This window comes from Carex rostrata, chromosome 4, assembly GCF_964058835.1.
Source record: "Carex rostrata chromosome 4, lpCarRost1.2, whole genome shotgun sequence".
In the NCBI taxonomy this organism is placed as follows: Eukaryota; Viridiplantae; Streptophyta; class Magnoliopsida; order Poales; family Cyperaceae; genus Carex; species Carex rostrata.
Window position 1 is genome coordinate 5,680,989 of NC_135921.1, and position 14,363 is coordinate 5,695,351.

The 14,363-nt window shown below is 33.0% G+C and overlaps 2 protein-coding genes across 4 annotated transcripts; one reads left to right on the forward strand and one right to left on the reverse strand.

Moving 5' to 3' along the window:
- Nucleotides 1-1,346: 1,346 nt before the first annotated feature.
- LOC144552851 (F-box protein At1g61340-like) lies at nt 1,347-3,084 on the reverse strand. Of its 3 annotated transcripts, XR_013511248.1 has the most exons (5): nt 2,936-3,084; nt 2,420-2,680; nt 2,255-2,329; nt 1,459-1,861; nt 1,347-1,407 (listed from the first exon to the last, which is right to left on the reverse strand). XR_013511248.1 is itself a non-coding variant. In XM_078300860.1 (4 exons), the coding sequence occupies exons 2-4, from the start codon at nt 2,624-2,626 to the stop codon at nt 1,670-1,672; spliced, it is 474 nt and encodes a 157-aa protein (XP_078156986.1). In that variant the 5' UTR covers nt 2,627-2,680; nt 2,936-3,084; the 3' UTR covers nt 1,347-1,669. The 3 variants fall into 3 exon arrangements, 2 of the variants coding, with proteins under 2 accessions (XP_078156986.1, XP_078156987.1); XM_078300860.1 differs by having other exon boundaries at nt 1,347-1,861; XM_078300861.1 differs by having other exon boundaries at nt 1,347-1,861; nt 2,420-2,666; nt 2,936-3,046.
- A 6,931-nt stretch (nt 3,085-10,015) lies between these two features.
- Nucleotides 10,016-13,117, forward strand: LOC144552853 (uncharacterized). The gene is made up of 3 exons (XM_078300864.1): nt 10,016-10,618; nt 11,479-11,793; nt 12,819-13,117. Exons 1-3 carry the CDS (start codon nt 10,145-10,147, stop codon nt 12,858-12,860), a joined length of 831 nt encoding a protein of 276 aa, XP_078156990.1. The 5' UTR covers nt 10,016-10,144; the 3' UTR covers nt 12,861-13,117.
- Nucleotides 13,118-14,363: the final 1,246 nt, after the last annotated feature.

Genomic DNA, 14,363 nt, shown 5'->3' on the forward strand with positions numbered 1-14,363 from the left:
AGCTGTATGATTGTTTATTGCTTCTGTGCTAAATTAGTTATTGATTATTGTTTTCTACCTATATAAAAAATATAAAAAAATAGTAAACAATCCGGAGATATTTTCATTTTCTACCTAGCTAAATGTAACAAGTATGGAGATAATATTTTTTACAACATGATATCCATATCTTCATTTTCTACCTATTTAAAGATATGGTAAAAAAAATTATAAAAAATGTAAAATTTGATGTACAAGTAAATTTTCATATGAAGATCATGTTGAACCGTTCAGATTGTATGATTAGACTTTGAAAGCATAAAAATTGGTTCATATTATGAACCAATCTGCACTATGCATAATACCATAGCCTCAGTCTAGTTTAAAAAAAAAAAATTGGTAAATTGTCCAATAACATTTTTATATAGGAATAATTGGCTTCTTTTTCTTTCTTGAAGAATGAGTATACATTAAACAACTTGTACCAGTCATCTCAAACTAGTTAAGTAGGTTTCTTCATCATTCAAGCTAGTAATATATTATTATAAATAATACTTTTTAATGGCTTCAAAAACCACCTAATTCATTGTTTATATCTTAGGAAGTTAGGATCATGATAAAGTTCAGATAAAATAATATAATTCATCAAATAGAAGGACTAGCTAGGTTATGTCCTATGTTTGAGGGGCCATTTAAAGCAATAAGGTCTTTATCACATATCAAAAGAAAGAAAGATACAATCAATGGAAACAGGAGAACATGCAGTTGTTGGGAAGTGGCATGGTCTCTCATCCAACTCCAATGAAATAGTTTACATGATCTAACTCGAACCGAACCATATAATTAAAAATGGACGGCTTAGAATGATTTAGACTATCTGATGATATGTCAGTACTATTGCAGGGGAGCTGAATCCAGCCATAGTCTCCTTGAAGGTTAAATGATTTAGGCCTAGAGAGAGAGAGAAGAAGAATAAATGTTGGTGTTTGATCTTGACATATGGAGGAAAATTCGGCGATATGGTCCACCAGTAAAACTGAAAACATTGTATGTCTTGATCTTGACATATGGAGGAAAATTATCTGTACATTAAACCCCATGTCAGTTGATTTGCAGTGGCTGACAGCCAGGTCCCACACTTATGTCATTAGATTCATACAGACAATCACCTGAGGCATTAATTTTTATTATGATTTGTGCAATGTCATAAATACCTGAAATATAAAAATCGAACCGGATCTCAACTCGAAATTTGCATCTATAGTGAAATTGCATCTCTGAATACTACCGGATTGAATGAAAAATCACTAAAATGTTGAAAATATTGGAGAAAAGATTCACAAAACATTATATTGAAGTACAAAAAATTCAAAATCAGTCCATGTGTTTATTGAAACAAAGCATTCTTAAATATTCCATAAACACTGCCTTACATGAGCACATGTCATATTGCTACACAAAATAACTTAAACACAAGACAAGATCAGAGATCTCTCCTACTATATCTCTATACTGTATACCTACCTAACTATGGTACCGAATGTACTAGACTTCTTCAATCATCTCATTGAAGCAAACCTAATTCCATAAAGTACAACAGCAAACCTTTCCTAAATATAAACCTACACTGTGGAAAAAAAACATATACATATGCTCTCTAATGTTTACAACAATTTACAAATACACACCTCTACTCATCATAGTTTAAGAAAAGATCGACCGCAAGACTAGCCAAGTTTTTACCATCATTTCGTGACCTTGCAACCCTGTGTTGCATTGGCGCATTAGGGGCATCTTCGTTATTATCAGAAATATCGAGCCACTTAAAGGTCCGTTTTGTTGGAGTGCTGTACAAATGATGTATTTTCCTGGCAATCAAAGCCTACAAGGGAAAAGAAAATGCTTTTAGATGCTAACTCAAAATTGGTACAAATGTATCCACTGAAAATTATATATATTCACTTCTAAAAGCAACAGATTGTTCAAAACAACTATTACAAACTCAATTTTGAATTGATTGGTGTGGTTAGAACCAAATGTAGGTGATTGGTACCATGTTGAACTCATCAGTTGGCATATTACCAATTAATTTGGTGCCAAAAAAAGTTAGCCGGTAGACATGTCCCCGTAATGCCTTAATTAAATGCATGGTGCTCAGGCCTGTCAAACAATTGACACCTTATGATAAACCAGAGCAATTTGGTATTTGGTAAGGTCACCGAATAACTGTTCCTTCTAAGAAATGTTTATATTGATTAAAAGAAGTAATACATACCGCTTCGCTAACTGTCTTAGATACCAAAAGCAGCTGCCCCAAATCACTACTATCCACCTTGCACAAAACCTTTACCTGAAATAATTAATAGAACAAAACATTACACCAGATATCTAAATAAGATAACTTTTAGTTAAAAAAAAGTTTTAAGGAATTAACATTTACCAGCATATCTTTGGGTAATGATGCGAGCATGTTGAATTTCTCGATTTGAGGCCTCCGACTCCTACGCTTCTGTGGGAAAGTAACCGGAGAGAAGAGACCTGAGCAATTGAAGCTATCTTGTGTAACTACAATCCTTTTCCTCCCCAGAATCCTCGTATTTTGAACTAATTGGAACGATTTCTCCTGATCAATGTGCCCAATTGCCATATTTTAACAATGCTTCACACAAAAATTCAAATTTGGTTTCCTGTAGACTAGACCCTGGAATGAAGAAAGAAGAAATTGAAAGATCAGCGCGCTTACATCTCAGTTGAATTTTGTACACTGCTCAATATTAGAGCTATAATTCGTTCAAATCAAACTAAATAAAGAGAGATTAATCAAAAGAGTTAAACCTCGCTATTCATTTCTCACGATTAAAGCTTACAAATTAGATAAAGAGATATACTAATCACAAGAGGGATGCAAAATCGAAACAAAAACAAGAAAGAGATGAACTGGGGTAATGTCAAGTACCTTTAAAACAGAGAAATTTCTTCTCAAAATGAAATCTTTCTTCCTGTTTCGCTGCTCCCCCTTTGTGATGTGTGTGTGTGTGTGGTGTGTGAAAACGACTGGTGCGTGTAATTGACCTCGTAAGTTTATATAAAGGACCTCATTGGTGTAATAAATAATATAAAAATATCTGAGGGGCCTTTCATGGAAAGACCTGGAACCGCCGCCGAAGTTCCAAAACGGGTCGTAATTGGCGAATTATCTCTACCCAATTAGCGTGAAATTGCTTTGCTCACTTGGAATAGATACACACCAATAACGTGAAAAATCTGGGCTGCTAATCTAATCGTAGCGTGAATCTTATAGCAAATTTTAACGGTGCCGATCTATTGGGAGTTATTCTGGTGTTTTTATTATGGCACTTAAGCGGACAGGCAAAAAAATCAAATTGAAATTTTTTAAGTTCCCGCCCAGTGCAAGCGCGTGGTCGCTGGCCAACCGCGTGGATCGGATGGTCATTAATCGGACTCCCGCGTGTCCAAAAGGACACGTGTTGAAATCTGGAGATAGCAGCAACTAGCCGTTAGAGAAGGAAAGGGTGTACGTGGCAAGTTGTGTATGGATAAACTGGAGACGGATTCGGATCTATACAAGGATAGGTCGGTGGTTTACTGGTCATGTCGGTAGCTTACTAAGTAAGCCATTCGGATTTTTGTTGCCTCAAGTTTCGGATCCTCTCCAGTTATGCTAACAGGGTAATTTTTTTTTTTTTTTTTTTTTTTTTTTTGGTTACATAACAGGGTAATTGTCCGAGTAAAATTTATAACAGAGTGATTTTCGCTTCATGCGGAGCACAGATTATAAAATCAAAACAGCGCTGTATATAGTTCGTGCGCTGCATGAAGTCTAAACTACTCTGTTATAATTTTTACCCTCTCAACTGGAGATCGGCAGAGATGCATTGGATTCCTATGTGTGTTTACATAGGATTCTCTGTCAACAAAACAATTTAACCAGAAAATTCAGGATGCTTCCGTTTTATAGTGAAAATCAATTTTGATTTTAGATCTGTGCACGTTTGAGGTCTGCTGTTTTGTTATATGCATTCATTGTTTATGTTTTGTTCTTATCATTATTCCTTTATGTAGTTAAAAATCAGGAACAGCAGCTTTGTAACAATAAAGTGGGGGCAGAGCCAATTTTGAGCTCATCCGATTAACAAAAATACTTTTCTTGTAATGTAATTTGATAGAAAAGTCATATTGCTATTGGCATGTAAATTTTTTTATTTGTATCTACCATTGACATTCATTAAAGAAATTATATTATATTGATCAAAAGTCATTTCAGTATACAAATAACGTGTATATAATATATATGATTTGGAAACTAATTAGGGGTGAAAACAAATTGTATTGTGTTCAACTGTTCATAACGTATCAGCATCTATTTTTCCAAAAATTTTAAAAGTACCATTTTTCCAAAAATAATAAACCAAAAGATCACGATTATGTGAAATTTCGAAAAATAGCATGGCCACATTCCCTAGGTGCGGCCACCTTTTTTCGGACTGCATCTAGGCGATGCGGCCACCTTTTTTTTTCTTCAAATTGAACTGCAGCACGAGAAGGCAAAAAAAAAAAAAAGGTGGCCGCATCCCCTAGATGCGGTCACTAGAAAAGTGGCCGCATTTTCTAAACCCAGCCATGCTATTTTTCAAAATTTCACATAATCGTGGTCTTTTGGTTTATTATTTTTGGAAAAATGGTACTTTTAAAAATTTCGGTCTATTTTTATATTTAAAAAAAATATTAAGAATGGTTTGTTGCTATGAATTCATATCTCTATTTATAAACTTCAAGTAATAGATTCAAACCACTCAACACGATATTCATATAAAAATGAACTTGGAGATCAAACTTTATATTTTTTTAGAAAGTTTTTATTATTTAGATAGCTAGAAAATCACATGATTTAAAGATTTTGAACCATCTGATAGTAGCGTTTTTCTAAAAAAAAATTAGTAAAGTATTTCTCAAAAAATATAATAATAAATAAATTCTAAAAAAAATGTAAGATTTTGTCTCTAAGTACAGTTTTATACAAATATCGTGTTAAATAGTTTATATCGACTATTTAAATTTTTTAAATTAAAATATTAATTCATAGTACATATTAATATGCATTGTACATAATATCATAGCCTCACACTTGTCTCATTGTATCCCCTCATCCATAAATCTTTGATATTTCCAACTTCTGTCAACAAAAGTCCCAAGTTGGATAGCTGAAAAGACTTAGTATTTTAGAGCATGAAAGGGTTCTACAGAGGACATTATTTTTATTAATAGGGATTAATAAAAAATTATTAATTTTAATCCTAATAATTTTAAATTTTGATAATTGAAAAGTGATTTACAGTGCATTTTATATCATTGCGAATAGAAAATGAAGAAATTATATGTAAGTTTTATATATTTATCAAATGATGTCGAATTTATAATTATTGGTTTTTAAAGTGTAATTTAAAAATAGAAAATTTGATAATTTAAAAGTTTTATCTATGTAATTTTAATCGTACTAATTTTAAAATTTGATAATTGAAAAGTGATTTACAGTGCATTTATATCATTGCAAATAGAAAATGAAGAAATTATATTTAAGTTTTATCTATTTATCAAATGATGTTGAATTTGATAATTGTATGCTATAACTTTAGAACTAGGATATTCATAAGTTCACCAAGTCTTTTTGTGAGCTTAACACTAAAACCTATTAGAATAGCTTCAAACAACCAATTCAAACTGTTGAAATCCATCTATCTTACGACTGATGCGTTTATATGTGAAAATTTTAAAACTTTCAAATTAATTTTGTATAAAGTCAAGTATTAAAAAACATTAAAAAAATAAATGCATTAAAATTAATTTATATACCCTCTATTTTGACCGAGGAGGGTTCAAATGCCGCCAATTTTTTTTGCCTTCATCATGTCTTCATTTTTAAAAACTTTAATAACTCAAAATTTGAAACTTAAAAGTTAAAATAAAACCGTTGAATGTGATCTACATTATTTTATCTATGTACATGTAAAAATTTATAGCATTTCTACTTTGTTTTAGTTGTCATCAGAAACTTGAAAAATGTACTAATGTGGATAATTTTCAGGCGTTGATTTTTCAACATATTGATTCACTTAAAAAAGAATGAGATGTGATATTTTTTATGAGCAAAATTACATAGATCACATTTAACGGTTTTATTTTGACATTTATGTTTTAAATTTTGAGTTATTAAAGTTTTTTAAAACATAGTCATGAGAGAGGTATTTGAACCCTCCTCATTTTGACTACTTGACTTTATACTAAATTAATTTGAAAGTTTAAAAGATTGCAACGATTTGAATTCGTCATTTGAAATCAATCCAATATATTTTAGAGTTGAGTTCATAAAAAACATTGGTGAACTTGAGAACACCCTAGTTCTATTCGTTGACTTGATAAACTATCAAATAACACTGAAATTACACAAAATTTAATACATAATCAATCTATAAATACCTAAATTTTTCTTATTCAAACGTATTTCAGTTACTTTGAAAGAAAATCAATGGATAGATCCAATACTAACCTATTTTTAATTGAGGAGGGTTCAAATGCACCCAAATTTTTGTGCATCCACATGCATCCTATCTTTTTTCTCTGTTTTCAAAGTCCGAATAGTCAATCTGAACCGTTAGATGCGATTTATATATTAAGATGTGCTTAGAGACCAAATTTTATATTTTTTAGAATTTTTTTGAAATTTTTTTACTATTTATTAAGCCACTTTGAAAAATCGCTGATCTAATGGTCCAGAAAATGTAAAATCAGCGATTTTCAAAGTGGCTTAATAAATAGTAAAAAAATTCCAAAAAATATAAAATTTGGTCTCCAAGCACATCTTAATATATAGATTGCATCTAACGGTTCGGATTGACTATTCGGACTTTGAAAACGGAAAAAAAAAGATTTGAAAGATATGATGCATTTGGGTGCACAAAAATTTGAGTGCATTTGAACCCTCCTCTTTTTAATTACTCTTTTAATCCATGATACGTATTAAATGGCACGCTGACGCTGCACTCAAATTCTGATCATAAATATATTTGGGCCAAATGTGAGCTTCACAAACTTTAACCGAAATGCACACAATGCCATATAAACTTCAAACACAATTGCCTGGCAGCTGCTGTTAGGGCTTTCAAAAAAATAAAAAATAAAAAATTCAAACACAATCAAAAGATTTCAATATTTTATATATTAACGAGGAGGTTAAAATACCTTCATTTTTGTGCCTTCATCATGCTTTCAAATTTTAAAACTTAAACATAAAAATAAAACCGTTAGATGTGATCTATGTTATTTTCTCTATGTACCTATAAAAAATTATCACATTTTGATTTTGCTTTTATGCGAATCAATAAGTTAAAAAATCAACGTATAAAAATTATCAACATTAGTATACATTTTTACAAGTTCAAGATGACAACTAAAACAAAGTTGAAATGCTATATTTTTTTACACGTGCGGCGTGCATAGATAAAATGATGTAGTTCATATTCAACGTTTTATTTTGAATTTTAAAATTTAAATTTTGAGTTATTAAAACTTTTTAAAATGGAGACATTTGAACCCTCCTCTATATCAATAGCGTGGGAGCGGAGAGTGTCTAATAGATATTGGATTCAAATCGGTATGAATTGTTTCATATGTATTTGATATATATAAATATTGAAGCCGCACTTACAAATAGTAAAACAAATCGGACAGTTTCAAAAGAACATGAAACCGATTGTAAGACCAGTGTGACAACATACATCATCTTGTAAGGTGAAATTGTGAAACCAGTGTGAAAATATTGGTCGCAATTGCGTCCTCCTCTTTTGAAATTATTCCTCAATTTATACATTCAAATGTGAATTACTTATTTATTTATCATATTTCTTTTTATTACTAAACCGGATCGGATACAACATGTCAGATTGCTGACTATGGCATTTACTTGTACGTGAAGTTGTAAACAGAGTACCAAATATATCATTTATTGGACTTCATTCTTTATTTTTATTTTTTTTGAAGGTTAGTGGCTTCTTCATTTTTTATTCTTAAATCCCAAAAATATTAACATGCAAAACTCAAGTTCAGTTTGGTGATTTTTTGGTTTCTCTCATGATAAATTATAAATTTGGTCGTTGGGAACATGACAACCACTAGTGTTATATATTGAGCAATATTTAGACCTTCAATTCGGACTGTTAATGTTATCCGTTTTTAAAGTGATGTCTTTGCATTAAAATAGTTAAATCTAACAATCGCATTAAATCATTTTCATGTATGTCATGAAAGATATAATATATGAAACTATCAATGTAAAGGTCAAAATTCACAAATAGAATATATGTTGTATGAAAAGTTGTCAGGTTGAAAGTTCGAAATTAGATTGGAATTTTATTTTATAAATGTTTAAATTTAAAAAACTTGCTTCTCATATTTTCTAAAAAAACACAATGAATTTTTCAATAGTTTGAACAATTAAATAATTAACTTTTGCGACTACGAACTATATAAAGAAAAAAAAAGGAAGAAAAATTCTTAAATATTAGAAATTGTGCTATAAAAACCAAGTACCAACTACCTTTAGCAGGTGCGTCATTTTCTCGAAAGGTCTCTTATTAAATTTTTTTAAGTTTCAAAATCGCGAATTAATTGACAAACAAACTACAAGATACACGTCAGCTAGAAAAGAAAAATCAATTAAAAAGGAAAACAAGGCTGGCGTTGGCTGGTGACCAAACATGTCTCCAAATCCAAGCTGGTACACCGTCGCCTATCAAAAGTCTATTCTCTAAAGTAATTCAGTTTTTGTGTTTAGATCCAGACCGTACGATCTGCTTTGGCCCGCATATTAATGGAACACTGGGCATTCCACTTCGGTCCCGATTCTGATCAAACAGTTCTCATCTAATATCAAAATTTCAGTTACAATAGGGGATATGGAACCCCTTCGCCACTACCACGTTTTACTTTACACTACCGAAGCGTAGAAATGCATTCCAAGACCTACTCTACTATCTACCCAGTAAACCATAGGCACAGTTGAGCAGGTGGGGCCGAATATCAGTATGTTTTCATCGTGGACTGAAGAGAACCTGCCCCTTCTGTATTCCAATAAAAAAAAACTAATCCTGAACACTGGGTCCCACTTTATGAAGTACGGAAAAAGAATTGGGTTTTGTCCAAACGGCTTTGGACAAAGCCTCGTCCAAGCTGAACTTTAACCGTTCATTATGCTTTAAGATTCGTCCAAATGATTTAAACTTAATAAATTTAAGTGACTCCATGAATTCAAACGGTCTGCATGAATTTTAAGAAAAATCAGACGGTTTGGAATAGCTTTCGATATGCCTTTGTCCAAAGGGCTTTGGACAAAAACCCCACCGACAGAAAATGCTGCATATACACGAGGGTTTCAAATCCGCTGCTCTTCTTCAGAAAAGAAGATTCCTGTTATTCTTCATCCCAACAGTTTAAATATTTTCAACAGTCCAAAGCTTTTGCTCGTCTTTCTGCTGCACTTTTGGGATCCGAAAATTTAGCATCTGGACTGTTGAAAGAATTTAAACGGTTGGGATTAAGTATAGTATGAAGCTATTTTTATGGGTGGAGAGCAGCGGATTCTCATAGAAACATCGAGAAGCATTCCAAATTCGCATCCTCTGAGATATCTCATATTTTGCGTGACCTTTGGGAAAATCTGAAATGCTCAAATACATTCTACACGAATCTCGAAACTCAAGTAATACTGGCCCCTTGCGCTATCCCCGAATAAGCACCTGCCACGTCGGTCACGCAAAATATGAGATGTCTCAGAGGATTCGTACTCAATCATTACTCCATGGATTCATGATTTTCCGAACCTATCTCCATGTAAACATATTTTATCTAAAACGCTGTTATGTGGGATCGTAGACCTAACCTCCCAACTTGTGAGGAGAGCATTGTGCAGGGAGATATTATTGTTTGCAAGGATTTATCCACAGAACATCTTTCGACAAAAAGGAAACAAATAAACACGTCATACCTCCTTTCGCTTCTAGTATTTTGTTTCCCTCCTTTTCCTTTCCGTATTTCGCTCTCCTCGTGTCTCTCTGCCTCCGCCACCTCTGTCTCTCTCTCTCTCTCGCCTCCAATGGCGGCGCGTTTCTTCACGTGCTTCAGCGGAGGTAGATCGAGACTTCGCCGCTCCTCTTCTCCGGATGCCAACGCCACAGCCGACCTCACGGCTGAGGAGCAGCGCCGCCTCGGTCCGGTCCTGCTCGAGCTCTTCTCCTCCCAGGGATGCGCCACTTCACCCGACGCTGAGGCGATCGCGACTCGTCTTACTCGACCTGATAAGGACTCGGAATCTGTGTCTGGCAACCTCCCTCCCGTGGTGGTTCTCGCCTTCCACGTGGACTATTGGGATTACAACGGGTGGAAGGATCCGTTTGGATCCAGCGCTTGGTCCGTGAGACAGAAGGCTTATGTGGAGGCTTTGAGGCTTGACACGTTGTTCACGCCTCAGGTGGTGATCGGAGGGAGAACCGAGTGCGTGGGGACAGATCTGGATAAGGTGGTAGAAACCGTCCGATCTGCACCGAGATTCACATCACCAGCGATGCAGGTCAGATTTTAATTCAACGTAGGAGGAAATTCAGTGATCCTTCTGTGTATATAATAAGTTTATACGAATGTGAATATTATCCGTAATTGCCCTCGGATACAATGTAAAAGAACTTCATTTTTTTTCACTAATGGTGGAGTCATACCTAAATTTGATTTATGTCCCCAATGGAGTAGTCATATTCATCTGAATTATCTGACCATGCCAAGCAATGTTGTGATAACAATTTTTTTACATTTTATTGATTCAGACCTCCATTGCTAAAGCAAAATAAAAGCCGAAAAATTAAGATGTTTTTTTTTCTTTGAATTTCCAGAAATGTTTTCAAGGCCTAGTTATGTGTTTATTAATATGTAATACATCATATCATGTAACCCATAACCAACAATCAATGAAGTTCAATTAGAATATATTTGTGGTGTTCTATAAATGACTAATAATAATTTCTTAATAGCAAAATAATCATCCACTACTCCACTAGGTTATGTTAAACAATTTTGTCCAATTTTTTAACTTGTAATATATTGGTCTTAAGCCATTAGTCTAAATTTGAATTATTCTTTTTACCTTTGTGAATGATTAGATTAGATTTCAAGAATTCAACCTTTCTTGTCACCATCTCTGTTGTTTCTTATGTATACCATTAAATTCAATTTAATACCACACAAAACTTGTTAATGATGTTTTGAATAAATTTCATCAAGTTGGGTTACAGGCTTACAGCTAATCTCTTATAATTGCTTTAGTTGATGTTTCTACTCAGTACATAGCTAATTTGTTCTATTACTGTCTCTTTGTTTTACTAATATTTTGGTCCAGCTCCTGACAATCTACACATACTATAACCACAAAATCTGTAGGTCACATTCCAACGGCCAACACCTGAAACCCTACAAGCGACCTTCACTGGGAAACTTAACATGAAAATTGAAGCGTCGGTTGACATCATGGTGGCTTATTATGAAAACGGCCTTGTGACTGACATCACAAATGGAGTGAACAACGGGCGTGTATTACCAAATGACCACGTGGTTCGCCGCATGGAGAAAGCCATATCTGTGTCAGACTTGGCACCCAAGAAGGCCATCTCGGCTACTGTGCAGGTGCAGCTGTGGGACGGATTTAACCCTGCGAAAACAGGAATCCTACTTTTTGTTCAAAATTCGGCACTTCAGGTACATTCAAACTACTAACTTTGATTTAGGGCTTACTTTTGCCTATATATGTAGAATATTTACAGTTTTGCTAAAAAAAAAAATCATTTTTTTGCAAAACTGACCCAAATACACATGGCCTAGATAGACTCCATCAAATGATTATAGTGAAGGGATATGTTGACAACCAACTTAAATTGAGAATCATGACAACTAGCTTCAAAATTTGTCGAAATTGAAAGTAAAATTATAGATGGATTTGTTATTACTCATATAATCAACAAACCTACCATTGATTTTTTATATTGACAATTATCATTTTTTGTTTTATTTTGATAAGGTTGTGCTGCTTGTTGCAATGGTGATTAAATTTCTGGTCAATATGACTTATTCCATGATTATATTGCACCTGGGTTGAATAACTGAACAATTCCTTTAAAACAAGTTTATTAAATATTGAGTATAATATCCATATCCAGCTTGCAAAAAGCTGTAATTCAATAGAAATTGGAAAAAAGGAGCTCAGGAGAATGCAGCAAATTTGTGAATATTTAACAGAATATTGTTCATCATAATAACCTAAAAGACAACTGTTATTTTCAAATATGTCAACAACTCTTGATTGTTTATTAAAAAATGACGAGTTTTGGTGTTTCTTGAACTAACAATTGATTATATTGCTGTTTTCCATAGAAATAACACCTTGTTCAGATAAAATTTGTGGTTCCCGTCAAAACCATACATTGGTCTTTTTGGGTTTCAAATTTTCTCAATTCTTTTTACACATGCCGTAGGATGATTATTAATAATGGCATGCGTATATGTTATTATATTTTTCATATATATTACCTAATTCTTCTTACTTTATGATTCTGTAATCTTTTATTTGTTTTTCCTGTTGTATGTATTTTCTCCTGTGAAATATCATCTTCTTTACTAATTAAAAAGAGCTCAAACATATACACCGATTTACCTACTATGAACTCACTCATAACACCAATGCTGGCCTCGTGTTTTAATTTCCTTTAATACTTGCTTATATGCAGGTGCTAGGTGTGCAACAATTCAAGCTGCCTGAAACTGTTTAATAAAGCACATGCTAACATCAGAAAAGCAATATACGACCAAGGAAGGTGTGTCCCACGATGAATTTCAATCTAGACTTGTACAAATTTGTCTATACAGTACCTGTAATTGCTTGAAACGGATTAAAATCATCTTGTGGAGGTGATAATTCTCTTGAGTTCTCTCGATGGGGTTTTACATGGAGGAGGTAGTTTAAACAAATTATAACTTCTTTTATAATGTTAATTTATTATATTCTTTCAATCGATTACTTGCTATATCCTAAAACTTTCCAAGTGCCCTGCGGTTATCGTTTGTTACTGTTAAAAGTAGTTGCGTGTAGTTTTAAAGCCTAAATTGAAATTTGGTTAGATGTGGCTTTTATGGTACTATCCTCGAAGTCTATTATATCTTTATAGTTTGCTATGCTGTGATTGTGAATACTTCGCATCTCGTTTGTTTTGTTATTAATATATTTACTCTTATGTGCTCTAGACGTCACAAATTGATGGCATTGTCCTCTACTATCAAGGAGTAGAGAATGTCTGTTTCAAATTGGTTATTTCATAAATTTGAAATGATTTTTAATAGAAAAGGTTATAAATTGGATAAATTTGTGAGTTTTTTAAATTTAGAAGGGCTTAGATGAAAATACATAATTTCGAAGTTTTTTAGAAATACATTATTTCAAAGATATTATGAATTTTAGAAAAGAAAAATACATAATTTCAAAGTTTGTGGGGTGAAACACCTCCCACATTCCTTAATATTATTGGACCTTACACAAATCATATAATTATGCCATGAAATTTGAACTTTGGAGATGTGAGAAAACTTGATGCCACGTTTGTCTTCAATTCGTGCAATTATTTATTACCTCACATAGATACTAAATCAAATTGTGATAGAATTTATGCTATCTATTTTGAAAATGTTTGAATAATGATTATTTTTAACTTTAATATGCACATTGGTACCAGTTATTATAGTAACAATTATACCATGAGAAGGGTTCAAATGCCTCCATGTTTTTGTACCTCCATCATGCCTCCATCTCTCTCCATCATTTCAAAGTTCAAACAGTCGATCTGAATCGGTCAACCTAACCTCCATACTAAAATATGTTTGGAGACCAAATTTTATATTTTTAGGAATTTTTTTACTATTTTTTTAGATAGGTAAAAAAATACTGTTTTTAGATGGTTCAGATTTACTGATTTTGTACCTATCTAAGAAAATAGTAAATTTTTTTTCTAAAAATATAAAATTTGGTCTCCAAACATATTTTAGTATGGAGGTTAGGTTGAACGGTTCGGATCGACTGTTTGAACTTTGAAAATGATGGAGAGAGATGGAGGCATGATGGAGGCACAAAAACATGGAGGCATTTGAACCCTCCTCTTATACCATTGACGCGTTACTCTTTTGAAGGATCAAAACCGTCCTTATCAGACCCAAACCGTCGATGTCAACTTCATTTGATTCGGATCGTATAATCACAAAATAGCAGCGGATTTTGTACTACA

What these genes read in the sequence shown, in the direction of transcription:
- LOC144552851 (XM_078300860.1), bottom strand. Translation starts at nt 2,626, where the DNA reads ATGGCAATTGGGCACATTGATCAGGAGAAATCGTTCCAATTAGTTCAA. An exon ending in CATTACCCAAAGATATGCTG is followed by an intron (nt 2,330 to 2,419) that starts GTAAATGTTAAT and finishes TAATTATTTCAG; the next exon opens with GTAAAGGTTTTGTGCAAGGT. An exon ending in CTAAGACAGTTAGCGAAGCG is followed by an intron (nt 1,862 to 2,254) that starts GTATGTATTACT and finishes TTTCCCTTGTAG; the next exon opens with GCTTTGATTGCCAGGAAAAT.
- LOC144552853 (XM_078300864.1), top strand. Translation starts at nt 10,145, where the DNA reads ATGGCGGCGCGTTTCTTCACGTGCTTCAGCGGAGGTAGATCGAGACTT. An exon ending in TCACATCACCAGCGATGCAG is followed by an intron (nt 10,619 to 11,478) that starts GTCAGATTTTAA and finishes CAAAATCTGTAG; the next exon opens with GTCACATTCCAACGGCCAAC. An exon ending in TTCAAAATTCGGCACTTCAG is followed by an intron (nt 11,794 to 12,818) that starts GTACATTCAAAC and finishes GCTTATATGCAG; the next exon opens with GTGCTAGGTGTGCAACAATT.